At 42.0% G+C, this 21540-nt stretch overlaps 1 protein-coding gene across 1 annotated transcript in view; it reads right to left on the bottom strand.

Annotated features, from left to right (window-relative positions):
• Positions 1 to 1024: 1024 nt before the first annotated feature.
• The window catches only part of plxna2 (plexin A2), a 154902-nt gene continuing 134386 nt past the window's right edge, over positions 1025 to 21540 (bottom strand). The window contains exons 23-32 of the mRNA XM_026333736.1: positions 19675 to 19741; positions 19307 to 19453; positions 18364 to 18523; positions 16696 to 16799; positions 11387 to 11486; positions 8896 to 9086; positions 8552 to 8721; positions 8163 to 8375; positions 7726 to 7876; positions 1025 to 4878 (exon numbers count right to left, since the gene is read on the bottom strand). Coding sequence (XP_026189521.1) covers positions 4783 to 4878; positions 7726 to 7876; positions 8163 to 8375; positions 8552 to 8721; positions 8896 to 9086; positions 11387 to 11486; positions 16696 to 16799; positions 18364 to 18523; positions 19307 to 19453; positions 19675 to 19741 — 1399 coding nt within the window. The 3' untranslated portion in view covers positions 1025 to 4782. The remainder of the gene's footprint in view (positions 4879 to 7725; positions 7877 to 8162; positions 8376 to 8551; positions 8722 to 8895; positions 9087 to 11386; positions 11487 to 16695; positions 16800 to 18363; positions 18524 to 19306; positions 19454 to 19674; positions 19742 to 21540) is intronic.

Genomic DNA, 21540 nt, shown 5'->3' with positions numbered 1-21540 from the left:
ATAGAATGAATGAATGATCACTCCTCTGTCTATATGTCTCTTTCTATATGAATGTGATTACAAACAAAGCATGTAGGGCTTTCTTGAAAATGTACACTTAATGGATCAGCATGTGATTTTTGTCTTTATGCCCACTCCTCAGCTTCTTTCTGCTGTTCTCTTTCCAGAAAATCAAAGCTGCATCCAATAATTACTTATTTGAAAATAAGTATGAACTTGCTTCAGTGGTCATCTGCAGTAGTCATCTGTGAAATCACTGACCTCAGGATCATTTCATCCCAACTAAACACACTGACCCACAACTCCATTAGCAAACTAATGTGATTGCAGCCCCTGTGGTGGTGCAGAGAAGCTGAGCTCAGTCTGAGCAAACAGACTTGCACAAAGACAAATAACAACAATTCAGATAGTTACAGTTGTGGGTCATTCTGTTAGTCAGTAGCCAGGTACTGAGCAGGAAAGAGGAAAGGGATGAGAGAAATACGACCTTTGTGCCTCCATACTGCAGGAGTTTGGGGATGAGCCAGGATTGGCATCACTTTAGGGTGGAGGTTTTGTGATCCATGTCTTCCTGAGGCACCTTATCAACAGTGGCAGTGACACACACTTAAGGCATTTCAAAATTGTACTCCTTCTCAGAGTCATAACTCACACAGACATGACACATGGATTTTTATATTCGGTGTGACTTACACTTTCAGAGGATGTCATCATCTCTGCTGAATATCACGAGTACAGGTCCATAAATCCACATATAGGTCAAAGAAAATAGATGCTTCTTAGAGCTCCAGAACGCGCCTGAGAAAAGCCATGTTTCTTTCAGTGACAAAGTAAAGCAGTCGTAGGTCTCTTTACACCCAAGGGTACTTTGCAAATGAGAAATTTAAAAACTAGATGGACTTGCACAAGTTAGGCTTCAAGGTTTAGATCTTAATGACATTAAGATAGATGATTCTGTCTTTTCTAATTGCCAAAATTGGGAAGATTCTCAACAAAAAGACATGAACACAGATTTTGGCTCTATGCAATTTTTAACCAGCAAAGTTTATTTATATATAACAACAGTACAAAGTGAATCCTTGGCTTGCAAAATAGGTGTGCTTCATATTTACAATAGGTACACAATAATATATTATCATAACAAAACCAAACCAAATTAAAAGAAAAACAAACAAAAAAAAAAAAACAAGAGCAACCTTTTTTTTAAATACTTTAAGTTTCTTACAATTTTCACAACACATTTATAAAACAAGAAGAACAGACAGCCATTATTATTATCATCATTATCAATGCCAGTAATTACTATTTTACAGAACTCCAGTGTCTACAAAGGGTTTGTTTACAATGTGTTTAAAAAAGAAAGATACTAAGTTTATACTTGGTGATATCTTGACTTGAGAGCAATACACTGATCTGGATTTCAGTTCCTCTGTTGGATGGCATAAAGCAAACAGAAACTGCTTGCTAAATGCCTTATTTTGTAAAAGGAATGACATGCATCAGTCAAAACCATCTCCTCAACAGCACAGTACACTGAGAGCAAAAGAGTGCACAAAGCATCTCCAATGTGCATTCAGCTTGAGCTGAAATGAGGTTGTGTTTATGAGCAACTATGCATATCTCAAACAACCGGCAGTCAAATGGGATTCTGCGCTGCAGAAAGAATAAACAAACTTTCCTCCACTCAGTGTCAACTGAATTAAAAAAACATTCCCAGAAATGAACAAACAGCATAGAAACAAGTTATTATTCCGTAACACAAAAAATCTCCTACACACAAAAAAGGTGCATTCAGCTGTGATTTAAGATGTATTACAAATGGCTTTTGGGAAGAGCTGCACTTAGACTAATGACAGCATGGATCAATACAGAATACCAGGCAGAACTAAAGCATGAATTAAAATGCATGCAACAATCTCACACAAGACAAAAAAAAAAAATCCTGATATAAATGATCTTGGAGAGAAAAATCAAAGCCACTTTCAACTAATTTGTGTTCTGCTGATTATGTTCATCACAATTTTTTACTATGGGGGAGCTCATGTTGGAAGGAGTTGGTAGGACATACATTTCATCCCTTGGAAAAGGAAAAAAAAGGCATTTAGGTCCTGTTAAAATGATAAAAAGCATTAGTCCATACAGGAAATGTGAGGTATGAGAAGGTTACAATTCTATCTGCTGAAATTGGGAAGACACATTAATTAAAAGGAAGAAGCTTTATGTTTTGTGGACATACTGTATATTTGTGCCACTGTGTACCTAGAGATGTCCAATAAGGGAGCGAGAAGGTGCTTTTTCAGATAAGGTAACAATTAACGGCTGTTCTTTCCCAATTCTTCCCCCTACTGGCGAGACACAGCAATGGCATGTCAATCATCGGCTCATTCTACATTTCTCCTTGCCTGTTAGTTTGATGTTTTTTTTTTTTCATCTTCTGATCACACTGTGCACACAACTGACTCAGATCAAAGAGCAGCTTCAAAGCCAGAGCAGGAAACTAGAGGTAAAGGGGTTCTCCCTTTCTACGTCTCCCCCTCTCCTCCCTTCTCAACACTTCTCTTCAGACAGCTCAGGCGAGCCGAGTGCTGAGCGAGGCAATGTCTGCCTGGGCCAGGCTGTACCCTCTTCACCTTTCCTTTTACTTTATCTCGGTAAGACGATTCTCAGCAGAGCGCCAGGGCCAGGTATTCACTGGGTAAACCACTAGGTTCCCAAGCAATGAAAGGACTGTGCCCAAGTCAAGGACTAGTAAGATCAGGAACACTAAGCAGGTGGGTATCTAAGGCCACAGAGAAAAGAAGCACCTTTCACCCACTACTGGTGTTTATCATGCTCTCAACACACAACTGCAGTATACTGTACAAACCTTTAATACTATCTATTTTCAAGTACTTGATGTAAACAAAGAGCAAACATATATCTCGGAAGAAGATGAAATCATCTATCCAGAGGACGGAATCTACAGTTTGTTGTCATCCAGCTAGAAGGATGGAAGTTTACATCAGCCTTTTAGCTTGTGACTGTTTGGTTTAGGTCAGGAGAATCATCCCCATAACATGAAACATACTCTGCCCTATGTCTGTCGAGTTCTTCCTAATTCAAAGATCTCTTTTTTCCGTACCTTTCAGAGTTTCTAAACTCACTGCTCCAGTTGTACGCCTTCAGCTTTAACCGGCTCTACACTCCAATATGAGAGCTTTGCTCCCTCTGTAAAGCATAAACCGATTTTTTGTTTTTTTATTTTTTTTTGACACATTAGTGAACAATCTGAAACAACAGGATCTTTTGGCACTCAAACCAGACCCATGCTGATAGGGTTCTTATTGTCTCTGTAAAGACATGGGTGGTAGATGAATTAACATTTCTACTGGCCAACTAGAGCTGGCACAACTCATTGGCACTTGATCAAAGATGGACCCTTAAAACACTTTTGATGTGGGACGACATGCATGCAAAGGACGCAAAAGTTGATAGGTTTCCGAATAGATACACACAGTAGGTACAGTATATAATGGAGAGTTTTAGCCTACAGAAACCAACTGCTCTCTTGGTCTCTTATCAACTGCTAGCTGTGACAGCCACAATGCAGACAATCCTCACGCAATCCTGTAGCATAAAAAGTGATTTAGGGTAAATAATCAGCTGGATGGGCCGTGGCCAGGACGGACAAATGGAGTTGTTCACTTGATGAGCTGCTGCAAATATCTGTGGAGCTCAGTTCAGCTGAGCCACTTTCTGTTTGCAAAGCTCAAATAGACATACTAACAAACAAATAAAAATATTTTGTACATTCACATACACTGATTGGCAAGTGTACGCAGCTGACTTAACTGCTGAAGACAGTCAGAGTGATGCTGATTTAAGGTCATCTCCTAACATACAAGCATGCTGGCTGAACTGTTGAACTGTGGACTCTACTTGCGGACGTTTTGACTCCTATATAATGAGCAGGAGATTTCATGACTTCCTGTACGCCTCTGATTAGAAAAAGGGCAGAGGTTTAGTCCATGTTGTGTGAAGCATCAGTCCAAATAGGGAAGGAGTGAGAGAAGACTTCTACTACCCCACCACCCTGAGTGGGTGTAGTGTTGCACTCTTAATGTCTTTATACAGCGACCTTTATGGGACCCTTGGTGGATATTTCAACTGTAACTGATAATCTTTAAATGTACAAGTACAAAAATAAATATCTGAGAAATCTGAATGCAAACCAAGCTGTCCAACATGAGATCTGCTCCTCTGCTTCTGTTTCTTCATTTCACACTTGCACGTGTGTGTTTCTGACGAGGCAGAGAATGCATCTGCTTCTCCGTTTGTTCTCACAGTCTTTGCAGGAGTCTTCTTCAGCATGACACACACTCACACACATACACACACTCATGCACATGTCATTCCCACACATACATGCACAACATACAATTTCCTGACAAACTGAGACAAAATTTCCTTTGTGAAAAAGAAGGAACAAATAAATAAATACAAGCCATATTGTTGCCTTTTCTGCTGATGTTCCTTCCTTATGCCATTATCAGCTCTAGCTGCAGGGCCTCTGTCTCAGTCTGTGGGCCCATGGCTGATGCCATCATGGAATGAAAGAAGGAGAATTACAGTAGAAATTAAAGCAGTTGTATGTCAGTCCAGCTGTGAATACAGAGGTCCCAGGTCTAGTTTGTGGTCAGAGCTCCCACAATGAGAGGTAAGTAATGTGGGACCTTTTTGAGAGGTCCCATAGAAACTATGGTCCCCTCTCTTCCTTTCTCTCTCTATCAGTGGATGTCACACTCAGCTTTCGAGGGACATGGCAGAGATGAGCTGCTCCACCTTATATGCCAACCTCTGCTTCCTTGCTGATTCATCCTGCTCCAGAGCTGCCGTGATCTGTACAGAATGAGACACTCTGGTCAGATTTCACCATAAGATGTTACAGTTATGATACATTTATAGAATTTGATCTGACAATGCCTACAATTACACACATATTTCTTTACAGAGCGGAGTATGTGTTTTTATGTTTCTGTATGTACAGGAAAGAAAAATAAAAGAATTACATCACTGTCGTTGACAACATCAAGAAATATTTGTGCATTAGCCTTTCTTGTTTTATCTTCTGAGCCCCCAACCTGTAAATTTGACATTTTTCAAGTCAGGTTCAAAAGGGATTCAGACAGGCTCTCTTCTTCTATCATCTAGTGGCTGCCTTGTCAGAACAAATTTGTGTCAGAGTGACACCTACATACATGGCAGAGGCCTATAATATGACTATAAAAGAACAAAAAATAAATGAATACAGTGTGGGTAATGTCTTCATCACCTTTAATCCAAATGTTGCAGCCTTTGTTTCAAAATATGAATTCTGGTTTGCTGCTGTGTACTATACTGGAATGTAGTGTTTGACTCAATAATTGATACAAAAACAAAATAATTCATCGATCCCTGTTATGAAATAAAATGTTAAGCTAATAGTTAAATAATAAATAATGAATATGAATTATTATTAAATTAATATTATTTCTGGTCAGGTCACTTATTCATACTCAGTGTCACTCAAGGGCTGTGCCAGCAAAGATATGAAAACACATCAATCCTACATATTAATACTCTAACATTTTGTCAACCTAACTCCCAGGTTACCCACTGCCATGGCAGAGTACTGTACTGTGTTTTTTGTGGTCATACATTTTTTATGTATCATGTCTCGGTGGATGTTATTTTATTGCCAAAATCTTTTCTAGGCTGTTGCATCCAATAAGAACCACAAAATTCATTTTGATTTTGGTTTTGGCAGGCTTGTAGGCCTCCAACCTATAATGCAGTAAAAACTGACTGACTGCATGTTGTCTGTATAAGTCAGCAACATTCTAGTTCTCTGTTTTTGCATAGCATGGCAACCTTTGCTGCCTGTCCTGTTGCAGAACAGGGTTTCTATCTGCCCACCTACCATCTTCCACTCATCAGCTTAAGTGCTCTTAAAGGCTGGCAGCTACAAGCAGAGTGTTTCCTCCTCTTCATCGGGCCCGATAGCAATCTATTATTAATCTGTAGCACTGTATGCAGGTGCAGCTCCCACTGCCATCTCCCAAATCCATTTAAGTAGGCTGCAGCTCTGGCCTGGTTAGCCTGACACACAGCTTTTTGTTAAGGGCTGAGTAACAATGAACAACCACTAACGGTGCTAGATGAGGTTTTACATGCTGCAGCCTGGGAGACAGCAGATACTGCTGGACTGATGGGGTACATGTGTGAAATACATGTGTGCAAAGTGAGCAAGTTTGCATACTGTGCCTCTATTCATGTGTGCATCCAACAGCTACAACTGCAGAGGCAGCAAAAATATGTGTATGAGATCCATGGAGAGCAAATAGAAAGCTGACTGGATAATAGGTAAAAAGTGAAGCAATGTACAGGAAGATGGATGGAAACAAGAAGCAAGGAGTGGGGGGTGAGGGGTGTGAGAGATACAGTGGCCCAACATAAAGGTCAGGCTAACGCTTCCCAGAGGATGGGCTGACATTAGAAGCAGAATGTCTCCATAAATGCTCTTTCTTTCTCCTCCTTCCCTGTCATCCTCCCTTCCTGCAATCTAATGGTATGTGTGTGTGTGTGTATTTGCATGTGACACCTATCATTTTGTTCATGACAGCCCTATTTAACTGATAACCCACACTAATTCAGCACAGGCAGAAGGACATAGCAGCAGGCTGAGAGCTTGTAGACATTCTCTTTCTTCTGCACAGATCAGACATGCTGCCTTGTTAAGCTCGGGTCTCACTAGACCTCTGAGCTTTGGGGAAGTCTACTGAAGTGTCTGAGCTGGCTTCACTAACCTTTGCCAGTCTAGCAACACCCAGGGCAAGCTATATGAACATTGCAGTGTGGGGCAAATTTGTGGCACACCTTTCATTTTATTTGTGCTCACAATTTGCCTGTAATTAGCGCCTGATTTACTAAGGCAGTGGCTCATTACGCAGTCGGTGCCTGAAACCACTCTCTAGGTAGAACGTGCAAGTGACAGAGCTCAATATGTAGTACAGAAGAGGGAAGAAGATCAACAAGCTCTGAAAAGAAATTATATTGGATAGAAATATTCAGTGATGAAGTAACAACATTTAAAAATATATAATGACAGCACATCAGCAGCCATAAAATAAAAAAAGGCAGTGAAGCAAAAGGGGAGAGAGAAAGGAAGACCGATAAGCAGAATGGATGTACTTCAATAGATTAGGGAGCTAAAAGTCTTTCATTTAATTAGTAAAACATACAATTTCCCATTTTCCTTTTGTTTGGTACTCTTATGTGTGATAATAAAATGCTCCAATATTGTGTTCAATTATAAAGTAATTACAGCTCGCTTTCTGTCAATAAGATATTTAGTTTTAGTCACTGAGATGATCACGTTTCTTTTTCTTACCACAGCCTCAAATACACTTGTGGCTTTTGTGCCTGCTCAGGAGTTTTTGTGCAAAACTGACCCTCATAAATTGCGTGAATCTGGAGAATGCACAATGAGCCACATTTATCACATATTCATCATTCACTTTTTGTGTGATTTGCCCATAAATAGACATACATTAAAGAGGAATTTGCCATTGGCTGCTGACATGCAGACTGCCCTTCAGATTTCAGAAAAACTGGATTTGATAAATGACAATGCCTGGTCCAGAATGGAAACAGTTGTGCTTGTGTTAGGTATGAATGGGCAAGTTAATGTGTGCACATATCACTAACCTCCTCACTGTACTTGCTAACATAAGAGTAGATCTCATTGAGCGCACTAAGCATGTTGAACTCTGTGGAGTGGAGCCTGGCCTGTTCTGCCAAATAGGCATTCATGTCCTGGTCACTAATGGCTGGCAGCCGGTTGATGTCGGCGTAGTACCTGGTGACACAGACGAGGGCAACATTTGGCATGACTGGCAGAGAATCACTGAGTCAGTATAATAGCTTATCTGAGCCCTAACTTTTTAATAATTATATTGCCTTTACTAACAATGCATGACTGCTAACAAAAGGTTTTTACAGAATCTCACTGAGAAGTATATGCAAGAAGAGAGAGAATTATAAATCAATTCTTCTAGAGATCTGAGTTTTTATTGTAAGAGGATACAAAAAGATGTGGCAGAGGGGATCAGAATACTGTATAAAATGACTGCATCAGCTCCTACCTCTCTACCCAGCTCTTGTAATTGGGGATATCTTTAGCGTAGAGCAGCTTATTGGATGGGGAGTCTTTGCCTAAGCGGTGCTCTGAAGTGGAGCAAGAATCCATAAAAGTCTGAGCTACCACAGACAGACAGGCATCTGTGATGCTACTCTTATGTATGTCAAAGACAAACTGTGGGTTCTTGATTACGTTCACCCAGAATCGCAACGGAAGGCTGGAAAAAACAGAAACAAAGAGAGGAATTTAAGAGACAGGGACTTTCACTTTGTCAGCAGACAGTAAATTCGGCTTATTTTAAAACCATAGTAAAAATGGATTGATTATGACATTAGAGCAGTTATGATATGTTATAAAAGCCTAATGCATGGGATATCACTATTGTGTCCTTACCAGTTGCTTTTCCATGTGTGACGTACATCTGTGTCATGAATGCCGTGTTTGTCTGCCTGCTCATCCAGGAAGTCAAACATGTATTTGATGGCCAGAGGTAGAGTGCTCCCCCTGTGAACCGTACTGAACAATGTCTCAAATAAATCGTCCACAAATTTTTGTAGCGTACCCTAGGCAGAGAAAGAGAGTACAGAGAGATTACCAATTGACTGACAACAAGAGACAAGATATGCTTCAAAAAGCAAAGCCTGAAATAAAATTATAAAAAATATTAGATAACTGAGCATCTGCTAAAAATACATATATGCTGACACACAGAAATGTATGAAGGGATAATGAGGCACCTTGGTAGCTAGCAGCCTGGTCAGATAAATCTCAGAGACCATCTTGCTACCACGGTCTCCTTCCTTCTGGTCTCCGTGTTCGTGGTTCTTCACTAGGTGCCACACCTTCACACCACTTTCTAGATCGGGAGTGATCATAGGAGCGCGTGATCGGAGGCTGTCCGGACTGCCTGTGTAGCGGAACGAAGAGTCTGTCCAGCAATGACAAATTATAGAGAGAGGGAGATGCAGAATTATTAGTAAGCCTAAATGACTGTCGTTATGAAAGCTTCCCTTAGGCACAGCATCATGTAAATTAAGCATACAGTAGATCTAAAACTGCACACTCGCATACCTCAAACAAGTGCACGGACACACACAACCCTTTGCTCATTTCCATCTCCCCTTTGTAACTCATTACGAAACAGAATCCTCAGCGCGCCTCCTGCTCTAAGCCATGGTGTAAAGGAAATTGCAGTGGTGGATAATTTCATAGAACAGCAAAGTAATGAAAGGGAGGGGAGGTTCTGGTCCCTGGTGCCATGCTGATTAGCAGTAGTCCTCTTAAAACTAAAATCCTCGATGGCACACAAGGTGGGGTTTAACAGAACCTTGCCATAACAGGACCTGCATTAACTACAGTGGGCAGGACAGATATATTTACAAAATGCTACATATTCATTCCACTCTGTGTTGAAATATTTGCTTCTTCATTTATTTTCTCATGTCTTTTCCTGCTTATATAATCACTGAAGGAAACATGGTTGTGCCTGGCTCCTGTTAAAAGCTCTCATAATAGGCTCTTCTCTGCCATATTGTGCCAGTGCCATGTTGAAAACATCCTTGTCACACTCTCATCAATCCATCAAATGATCCCTAATTTGTTAAGCGCGAAGCCACCCTCCTTCATCCATACATCCCTGTCGTCTCTGCTCTTGTATTTCTGCTTCCTTGCTCTTCACTCAGTCGGAATGATGCCGGTTTCAGTTTCCCTAATTAGCCAGCATCTACCCCTGGCAGCTGGCTCTCTGGAGATTCAGGATCTGAGGGTCCCACTGAGGGTTTTCTCACCTGGCTTCAAAGTCTGAGCTGAACAACAAAGATTTTTGCTGCCAATACAGCCAAGTACACCTTTCAAATAAGACCAACTGGCACCTCTGGAGTGGCCACAAAGGAGCAGGGCTTCAATAAGGGGATCTGAATATATGTGGCTACGTGCAAGGGTGGATTCAGGTTCCAAATCCCATCTTAATACAGTCATTTTTAACTCCTCTGCTAATTCCTCATCCCCTCCATTCTCCTTGAATCCTATGCCTTTTCGCAGTTTCTCTAACACTAAGCGGCAACCCACAGCCCTTCTCTCCCATGCTGCAGTCCGTAGCTCCTGGACACAGCCAGCAGGGGAGTGTGCTTGGGCTTATTTTTGGACTAGAGGAGGTGTGCTGCTAGTGTAAATTGAGTCAAGATGCTAAGTGTTGAACGTTAAATTGGTATGAATCCATCAGCAGGCGTCGGGGTGCAGCTGTGCCTGCTGTGCCAGCACATGATTGATGAGCGACGGGCTCATGCCAGCAGTGATTCTGCTTTCTATGCCATGCACATCCAACTCAAGTGCCTGAGCACTCACAAGAAAAAAAAAACAAAAAAAACAGCAAAACAGTAAAAGCAAAGTGCAAGAGAGTAGTCTCTCAGCAGCTAATTGAAAATTTCAAATCAGATTAAAACATCCCTCATAACTGAGATATTTGAGAGTAACTCCAGAAGCAGAGGGCAAATTTGTTTACTTTGCTTTAGTCAACTTTCATCTTCCTGTCTTCCCCCACAAACTTTATGGTGTTCTGTTTAAAAGAAGGTAATGAGTGTGTACTCTAATCTTTCATAGGTCATCATATATAATCATCAGTTCTGTTGCAAAAGTCACTCCACATTATTTAACCGAACATATACTCAAGATATAAGTTCAGTTTCAGTATTCACAGATATCTACTGTTTCAAGCATTTGTAAATAAGACTTTAAATTGATTAAAGGGATTAGGATCAATGTGTGCATGCAACTAGCAAGCCACCATGTCCTCCATGCATCTTCATTATAATAGAACACAGCTGAAAAAACTACCACCTTGGCCCCTCTTCTCCATTTTTTCCTTTCTCTGTTTTTCCTTTTTTGTACCATCCAACAGAATTTGGACCTGAACTGTAAAGCAAACTGCAACACATGGCTGGGGAGAGAAAAATGCTAAAAAAAAGAAAAATGGCAGCACCAAAATGAGCCAGTCATTGCTTAAGGTGATTGGTGATTTGGCTTTGTTCATATCTGAAACAACAACTAATACAGGAACATTATGTCTGTGCAGCAACAAGATTACATTTGCATGGAATTAACAGTTGATTAAGTGTTGAATATACTTACAAGAACATCCAAAACTGCCTAATATATATTCGGTATGGCATTTTGCAATCAGTGTAATCAATGTCAAAGCCACAAAAAGAGCAATGTGGTCGAATGACTCACCATATCTGCTGATGGAGGCGCGCGATATGCTGGCTGAGGAAGGGATGTTGTATGATGAGGTCTGCTTTGGCACCAAAGCCACAACACAGCGATCTGAAACCTGTGTGAAGAGATGCAGGCATCATGAACACGATGGTATCACAATGTTTTGATGATTTCCATATCTGAAATAGGCCAGAAGGACCTATGGATGTTTCAGGGTAGAATAAAAGAGGGGAGGCCACGTCCTTAGTGAACAATCCCATGAGTAAAACATAACCCAAACTTCTCCACCAGCCACATTCCCTTCATGTCCTATCTGTGCTCCCTGCTGTTCACCACCACAGCCAGCGGAGCAGAGTGCTGCATGATGGCTGTACTCAACATGACGGTTATTGCCATCCCCTTCACAAACATTACAGACATGATGACAGGAGAGAGAGAGGAGAAGGGAATGGGAGACTGTCAGAAAGGGAGACTACAATGCTGAATGTCTCATCACATGTACACTTCAAATCTTGTTTGAAAGTGGGGTACGCAGGTATAATAATAACATGTCAGAGCAGCATGGAGTCAGAGTGAAAGAGAGTCTGTGTTAAAGAAGGTGTGTCATGTATGAATAAACAGACATGCTCATCCGTTTACCCCTGTGTTTATATTTTCAAAAGGCGCTATATGATGTGCTGCAGTTGCTTCGGATAAGCTGAGATAAACTGATGTAGCCTTTGCCAGAAATGATGTCCTTAAAACTCTCTTTCTAACAGAGCTCTTTCATAAGTTGTAGAGTCTGTTTAATTAATCATAAAATACAATTTAATGATAATTCATCTTTAAAATGTTAAGAGCTATTAGTACACCAAAACATCATGTTTTACAAAAATACAGTACACAGCAAACAAAACTTGAAGTTCTGAAAGCCAACACCACAAACTTGTTGGCTGACATTTACCACCTACCCTGAGGATGGGTTTCTGCTTCAGATCCAGTGAAGAAAAACTGATGAGACTCCAGCAGAGAAATAAACAAAAGGCAAATGCCAGGCACAAAAAAGGAATACCGCAATAAATCTATGGAAAATTATTCTTTTTTATTTGCTTTAGCAGGAATGGCTCTTGTCCATCCATTGTTGGAAAATAAGCTGCTGTATGTCATGTGATGGATATTTAAAGAATTATTTTCTGCTCTTGAGATCAATTCTCATCTTCCCTTATTCCTGTCCTCACCCCTTTCTCCTAAACTAATCATGGCTGAGCTGTTAGTTGAGGTTTCCATCTGGCTTCTACTGGCCACATTGGAGAGACACTTGAAATGAGGGATGAAATCTGGAGGAATCCTCTTAGAGATGCAGCTTTGGCACCCAGACCTCTCGGAGGGAAATGAAAAATAGTCTTTCTAACCCTCACTGCCACCCACAAGGAGGGTCTCTGACTCTTCGCGTTTTTTTCTCATTTGTCTCCGCTTTTCTAAACCTAATTTCTATGGCTTCTCCATCCTATAGACTCCTCTTGGCTGATGATGCACAAACCAGCTCTAACACTAATAGCGTGGACTTCCGTGAAGTTTCCACTATATGTGCTATTCCTGCTGCTATTTTCTCTGGGGAGCATGAAATAGCTTCTCTGTCACCATCTCTCTCTCTTCCTCTTTGCTTTTTATGGCTGAAAGAGAGGCTGCGGCAGAGATGGGTGCTTGTGATAGAGTAAATGATTGAAGGTGTGCAGATTTGCCCTTCAGGGATAATCCAGTGTGGGACTGATAGTGGGCAGGTGTGATAAGAGCTGTGGGCGCTGCCTGTGATAAGACCTTCCATTAAACAGTACAGAGCTGACCAGACAGTGGGTCAGACTCTATCTTTCCTTCCTCAGCCTTTCACACACAATCCACAGCCCTGGTCCTTGCCTGATTCCCCTTGGTGTCCAATCTCTTCTGGACTCAGATCATGATATTTATTGATATTTGTCGTATCTGTCGACTTTGCCCAGTGGCTTGAAAACACACAACCCGTGCATATGAGGAGTGTTGAAATGTGTTAATTTAACTTTCTACTGGGTGACACATGATAGTATTTTTAGAAAAACGTTTGCATGCTTTTCTGACAGTATTTAAAGGGGAGCGAAGAATCGGCATCAGTTTTTACAGTCGCTACAGCTGTTGCTTTTGCAGAGTTGACTTGGGGTGCTGCAGTAGTGCAGGTTAAAACTAACCCGGACAATATTCTTCTAGCAAAGATCTTCACATTCCCACCTGACCAGGATATAGACCAGTGAGCTGAGACATCCACAGCATTAGATTAATGAAATGATAGCAATGTAGCACTATCTGTCACGTCCGGGGCTGTTGAAAATAGCCCAAAATGCCCCAAGTGATGCCTGCAAGGTGAGTAACAGGAGCTTGCTGGCAAGCTGTCCTGGTGTGGTCATCACTGTCTGCTCTCCCTGTTCCTTCACCGCAGAAAACGGGACAGTCAGAGGTCACCGGGCAGCAGGGGATGGAAGTTTCCAAACTGACTTTACTTATTTTAACACAGTCTCATCAAAGTGAAAGAGGGAGTATTCTGTCCTTTACTGTCACTTAATTGCACATTAGGAATAATATTCCAGACCAAACATACACTGACCATGTGTCCCCACAAATGGATGGGGCAAACAAGTATTAATATTCTGAAAAAGCCAGGGTCCACCTGTAATAAATCAACACTTTTTCAAACACCGTCAAAGTAATTACTCACAACATGCCCTGGTGAATACAGCATGGCTCTGTTTGCAATTTGAATTATTATAAATCGCCTACGCAGTCTGACAACCTCAGTTTGTTATAATGTATGGTTCATGAGAGCTGCTGATGTGCTGTTCTCTCAATCGATCTGTGAGATGTCTGCTTCATGTGCTTGCATGACTCCTTGGGATCCCTGCTTGCACCCTGGATACTATTCAGCAGCAGCAAGGTTAATACTAATACTTCTTGAGATGACTGAGATGAAAGAGAACAGAAGACAAGAGAAGAGAGAGGAAAGTGTGACAAAAATCTTTGCTTTGACAACAAAGAAAGATCTAAATCAGCAGTCAGCCAAAAGCTCAGTCTCAAAAATCTTTTATCTCATCTTCGGTTTGTCTGTTTGTCTGTAATTAAGCATGTGCAATGTGGGTATGTGTATGTGCACATGCATTGTGCACATAATTGAGTATGCTTCTACAGTATCTTATTCTATCTTTATCATCTATGCAAAAAGGACTATAAAAAGAAAAAAAAGCAGAAACAGAGAAATGAGATGGGAGGAGTTTAGTCCCCTGACAATGAATGAAGGTGCAAGAAAGATTCAGATTCTCATTTTAAATGTGTGCATTTATGTTTTTAATTTTAGAGTAGCAGGGAGCTTAGAAGGTGTGTTTTTCCATATGCAGGTTATGTAAACCATTATTTCCCATGTGCAGAGTAAAGAGCCAGTGGGGTTTCTTAGGAGGCTGTGAGCATGTTAATGCCTCTGTCTGTTCCCTTTGTCTCTGCTGAGGGAGAATTAGCAAAACTCAAGGTGATGCTCAGTTTCACTGGACCCCTTTTGAATATTTCCTCTTTACCACTTTCCTTTTTTTTTCTTCATGCTTTTCTCTCACTCTGGGGCCTAATGAGCTGTGGTCCCTTGTTGTAATAGGCAGCCATATGTGCTGTCACAGCTGCCAGTGCAGTGGCATGGTGTGTGATGCAAACACACACAAGCTCACACAGAGGGGCCATTGCCAGCTCATCAAAACTGTAACGATGCACAAGTGTCTATGTTATTCCATCTCACTTTCATCTCATACCACCAACTGCCCTATTCCTTCACACTCCCCTTTCTTCCCCTCTTTTCCTCCTGTTGCCCCACGGCCTGACGCCATCTCCTCTGAAGTTGCTCAGTGTTGGGTTTTACGTTCCTCACAGGGACTCTTGGATCTGTGATCAATAGCTGTCCTAAGATCTGCTATTGAGCAAGTGAATAAGTGAGTCAACCACACACGTGTTATTGTGTGCCCTGTAGCATCTCCCTTGGCTAACGACAGCAGATAGACTGTGGCGCAAAGATTTGCAAAAAACAACAGAGAAGCCCCTTATGGTGGGGAAGCAAATATACTGCAATGCTTCATCAAGGATTAAAGCACTGCAGAGACCAGAATAAGCAAAGGTGGTGAGATCAAGAGCAGAAAAAACAGGAAATGGAGGCAACAAGAACTCCCATTACCTATCAGTGGATAAGATGGAGAAAAGATGGAATATGTGCAAGAAAAAACTTAAGAGAAACAGGACAAAATGTGATAAATTGAAAACAAAGTAAGGACAGAATCCAAGGGAGGGAAGTCAAAGGGGAAAAAAGCTGCAAAATGCCAAGTCCTGTGTGAAGGACACTATTGTACATCCCTCCTTCTAATGACACATCTTTTAAATTATTCAGCTTCGTTTGCTAGGAATTGAGTTTGGTTTTACCCCCCTGTGTGAGGGCTTGAGCCTCACCAGCTCTCATCCCCAGGTCTCCAGCTCTGGTCTAATTCAGCTCTATCCCTGACCCGACCCTCACGCAACATCTTTAAGTAGATGGCCTCCTTAGGCTAACTAATGAGAACTACCTAAGCATGCACTGTCAGAAGCTCATGACCTGCAGGCATGGCTCCTCATTCTGCCTTGACTGTTCTTTCTTTTTTCCTTTTCTTCATCTTCATTATTTCTTTCTGGCTTCCTCTCACTCCCTCCTGGTCTCTCTTTTTATTATTCACACCTTCAGCAACCTTAAATTCTGAAAAATGCTGACCTCTAATTTTGCTCCTCTATACTTCTCTACTTTTGTCTTTGTTAAACAAAGAGCAACAAGTGAGCCCATGGGTGCTCAGATAGTGGGGATGTAAGGTCCCAATTTTACATGTGAAGAGACAGAAGGAGGCAGCCACAGCAGGACTAATTCCTGCCTGTGCAGAAGTCAATGGTGCAGAGAGAGAGAGAGAGAGAGAGAGAGAGAGAGAGAGAGAGATGCTGTTCTCCTGACTGGAACAGCTTCTTCTCTTCAGGGAGGAGGGAGAAGTGTCGGCTGAGATGTTGAGAGTTCATCTCTGCTGCCACCTGTATGGTAATTGTCCTCTATTTTGTGAGTCACTTGGATTACACTAGGCATGTGCATGCAAATGAGGAAGTCAAAACTGGCTGCCTAAAAGTCAAGAGCAGGAAACATTAAAGTTTGGCAAGGGTGTGTACTACAATTTCCATAATAAAAGTCAGAGCATAAGCTGAACTCAAACACACCTTTTCCTGCTTAAAAAATGAGTTAATTAAGACAAGAATTAACTAGAAATGTTATGTGTATTTACCTGGTAGTGCATGAGAGTGTTGAGCCTTTTCCAGTCATTTTCTATTTTAGTGGTGATATCTTCATCCTGCAACACCACACGAGCCATTCGTCCCTGGCGCCACTCTGGGGACACAAACACACATGCTGAATTACGGACGCCTGTGCAAAAAAATAAATCATAGTGGTTAGCCTTCAGTGGAGAGGTTTGGTGTCATTTGTTAAATTGTAATTAGGAAAACCACGTGACATGCACATGTGCTCATGTCAGTAGGTACTTTACGTCATACCTAGTTGAGAACCAGTTACCTTTCAGGGCTGTGCTAAGACGGAGAAGTGCAACTTCCTTATGACACAAACTCTTGAAAAACTCTTTTCTTTTAAACTTAATTCGCCTTTCAGTCGGTGGAACGTCACCCTGCACAGCTCCCTGAGAGAGCTCTCTACACACATTACCCAAATGAGTAGATATCAGCAGCCGACATTGTTGTACGGCTCTCGGCATGTGTACTCCTCTCAAAGAGCTGGACTGACACGCATCTTAATTAAACATTACACACAAGCAATTTCAAGATGTATATGCAGGCAGGCTGCACACTTTAATTGGTACTTGTGCCGTGGAGATGGCGTGTCATTAGCATACGCAGCAGTCGTCCCATCAGGGTCAGAAAGAAGAGAAGAGCAGAGCAGACAAGACAGGATGAAAAGGCGAACTATGAGAAAATCACCTCCTTTCCAAAGTAAAAAATAGGAAGCAGGGGAAACAGGTGGAGGCTATAAGATGTGCTGGTGGCTGATGGCTCATTGTGGGGTAATGAAATGATAATAAGGGTGCTGACAGGGAAGTGGACAGCCATTGTGGCTCTCATGCTGGGAATGATCATTGATTTTCTCCTCTGTTGACTGGGTTTTATTACTTTGCATCTCTGCCAGGTGACCACGTGATATCCCCGCCTGGCACTACATCCTCTGAAAACTGTCTAACCTACACTCAGCCCTGCAGAACAAAACAAAAAATCAAACACACAGGCTCTCATACAGATGCACACACTGAACTATTTTTCAAAGAATCTGTGAAAGGGTGAGAAGTCAATAGATGGACAGAGATCCATATTGTGGAGTGATAGATAACATGATGATTAGCAGCATGGGGAAGGTGGGGGCTTTTGTTCTCTCCATCCATGTGAAATGAGGGAAAATGAGAGGGACAGGGCAATGGGAGGCAAGGTACAGACAAGGCGAGGATCGAAGTGGCAGTCTGTGTGTGAATGCAGCCCAGTGCAAAGCTGGCGAGCTGGTCTGTTAGCTCTTACCTGGGTGAGCCAGACAACCACCTCACACACCCAAAAACACATGCACACACAAAGACATGCACAGTAACTCCATCGACTGTGTCTTACCAACACTACAAGGCAGCAAAAGCAGCCAGACGGTGGGATGCACCACACACTGTCAGTCAGTTTGACAGAAGGTCTGGCAGCAGCACAGTGAGGCTGGCCGGGCTTGTGGAACACAGCTTTTATCACGCTAATGCACTGATAATCTGTACACATGGCTAGGTTTTCTTTCTCTGACGCATGAATCTGTGGGTGTGAAGGACTTTATGCCTGCCAGTTGCATCTGTGAGTGTCTGGACTGTGAGTTTGTATCTGTGTGTGTGCATGGATACAAGTGCCTGTTTGTGCCATACCAAGGTCCATGTCAACAGCACGTGGCCGCTGCGAATAGGGCATATTCTTGTAAACTGCATCCAGTATTTTCTCCTTCACTTGGGTGATGGTGTCACAGTTCAGCACCTTTACTGGAATCTCTGGGCTGTTTTCATTGTCTGGGTTCACACAGTTCAGGATCTAAATTATACAGATGAGGAGAACAGGAGAGAGCAAGAAAGAAAATCATTGATGCAAATGGGGGTAGGGAAAAAGAAGCTAGGTATCCTGTTAGTGCCTGGACCTGGGTCCAGCTTGAGGCTTTGCCCACATTAGAGTCTCCTTGGAGCATAGCAGGAGCTTTGAAAAACCATTTCCTCTCTCTCTGGCATCCTGAAATCTAATTTCACACCTTCGGCGGGACACCAATTTCCAGCTCTGCCGGGGTATTAGCACGTAATGAGCCAAATTCCCAGTCAGGGCAATCAGAGCATTGTCATGTCACATGCTGGCTGTGTGGGTGTTTTTTTCTATGTGTGCATGTATGTGTATGTGTAGAAGGCTCTGTTTGGTGTGTTCCAATCTCCACAGCTGCCTACCCTGATGTTGGACCAACACTGGAGCCTGTGGGATTCATTAGTTAATTTTATTCCCACATAGGAAGGAGAAATCCAACACAGGCACTGAATGTCATCTAAAAATGGTCTATCATGAAAACTCAATGACATAGAAGTGAAGTTGAGAAACACCTTGTGAAAATTGCATGTTGCAATTTCCAGTTGTTTACTTAAATTGCAAAGAAATAAGTGTGTGGGCTTTTGTGCCTGTCTCAGCCTGGCAGCATTTTGACTAAAAGCAAGGAATCTTTGAGTAAAGAGCTACATGCATGGTACAGTAGACACAACATGGGTGTGCCTGTATTGTTTTTGTATATCTTTGAGCTCTTGTGCAAATATCTTGCGTGTGTCATGGAGTGTGATGTACCAGGGTTTTGTACTCAATCTGCTGGCGGATGAGCTTGTCTTCACTCAAGGAATAGCGAGCCTCTCCAGTGATGGCATCAATGGGCCCCTTTTCCATCTGCTGCTTGATTGCGCAGTACAGCATGAACAGAGGCTCCCCAGCACACTCCTGCAAACAAATATACAAACAGACAGATCAGCAGATTCACGCAGGAGAACCTTAAAGTATAAAATTAAAAATTTACTAGACTGGAGACACATATCTGATAATGTGCAATCACACATGTAATTTAGAAGCTTAATTTTCTAAGATACACAACATAAATTTATACTTGTATGTGTAAATATTACCTATACAAACATGCACACTGTGTTGCTTGGTGCACTAACCTTGAGAAATTTGTAAAGGAGGAAGGCAAACCAGTTTGTGAGCATCTTCTCTGCAACTGACTCTGTTCTGCAATTACAGAAAAAAAAACAACAGAAAAAAAACTTAGTTTAACTCTGCCCTTTCTCTTAAAAATTTTAAATAATAAAACATTAGATGATTAGAATATATGCAAGATTTAGGCGGTCATCTCAACATCTTGCTGATGTACTGGCTGAAACACTGTGGTCTCTGGGTGAAAAGAGCAGAGGGCATCTGTGTGTACGCATAGTTTGTGTGTGTGCCCATGTTAAAAAGAGTAGGCCTACAGAGTAAGCATTGATGTGAGTGTGACCGTGTGTGTGTGTGTGTGTGTGTGTGTGTGTGTGTGCATATTCACGTGTGGTTGAACACAGCAGGACATCAGCAGCTGTGACAAGCCTCAGCTGTTGAGAGAGACGAGCACTGTCACAGCCAGGTAACGCCTGATCACAGCCAAAACGATCTCCTCCCCTCTCATTTCCTCTCTCCCCTACCTCCTCTCCCTTCCCAGTCACACATGGAGGTACAGCTTGCTGCTGGGCTTGATTGGGCATGAAAAGCCGCAAGTGTGCAATGACCTCGCCAGTATTTCTACCCAAAAGCACAGGAGAGGACTATGTATACTGTACCACTTTTATGGTTATACTCATATGTTTCTTTGAATGCCAGACAAACATCCTTCCTCTGCCTCATTAGCACCATCACAGAACACTAAAACAGAAGTTAGACTTAAAAAAAGAGAGAGAATGCCAAACAGTCAGGCGGGACTTGTTAATGAGTATGAAGCACAGATGAAAGGGGCTAGTTCTGTGCAGCTCATGTGGACAAGCACCTGAGGTGAAGAGCAACAACACGCTCCCAGCTCATCTTGTAAAAACACTCTGCTCTGTTGGCATCTCCGTTTGACTGCTGCACAAGCCTGCATGCAGACAGAATGTAAAAAAAAAAAAAGCTACCTTACAAAAACAACTGCTGCTTTGGATTCGAAATGGATTTTTCTACCAGCCAGCCTTTGGTTCACACCATTATCATTGCCATTATTCCTGCTACCTCTGACAAAGCTGATATACACGCTAATTACAAGTTAACATGCCATGGTGAGGTACTCTATAGATTGCACTACTGTTTGTAAGAGTGTGACAGCTTGTGATTGTCACCTGGCCATGAATGAGTCTCCGTTAGCTTGTACACGAGCGTTGCCAATTTAAACAGGAATGCATTGAAAAAAAAATGACCCTCTTAATGTAGCAGGAAATTACTGTGATTACTCTGGTGGATATGATAGAGGGGCCTTACAGCGCACTGTGCTGAACTGGGGATTAGCAGGAATTGAAGCAGCCAGGTATTAAAGACAAGCTAGAAAGCTTCCGTCTCCTCAGAGCTAAATAGTGCTCGGTATGATTATACCTATTCAGGCTCTGAATGGACCTGAAGGGAGATTATGACTATTATGGAGATAATTGTGTTAAGTCGTGTTTGAGGGCTATAAGCAAGAGTGTGGGACTGAAAAAAAAAGTCCCAGAAGGATTGTCTGAACCAGGGGAGGTTACAACAGCTAACATTTTAGTAACTGAGACAAGAAAAAGTCAGTCATTCTTTTTGTCCCATTAATTTTAGATTGAGTGAGATGCGTTGGTAGATTGTTGAAAGGATGGAGGGCTGGGTGACAACCTATTTCAAGTGTGATGTGCCAGTTTGTAGATTAGTTCAGCCAGTTTCAGCTACAGGATGAGAAAGTAAACATTGCCGGAAAGCAGAAAAGAAGTATATGTTTCTGTCTGTGTGTGTCAGAGACTGCATCCTCCTGTTTGTCATTCCAACATATACAAAAACACAGGTGGCATACA

This window comes from Mastacembelus armatus, chromosome 7 (genome assembly GCF_900324485.2).
Source record: "Mastacembelus armatus chromosome 7, fMasArm1.2, whole genome shotgun sequence".
Classification (NCBI taxonomy): domain Eukaryota; kingdom Metazoa; phylum Chordata; class Actinopteri; order Synbranchiformes; family Mastacembelidae; genus Mastacembelus; species Mastacembelus armatus.
The sequence above is the reverse complement of the archived record's forward strand: the minus strand, read 5'-3'. Positions and strand labels throughout refer to the sequence as shown.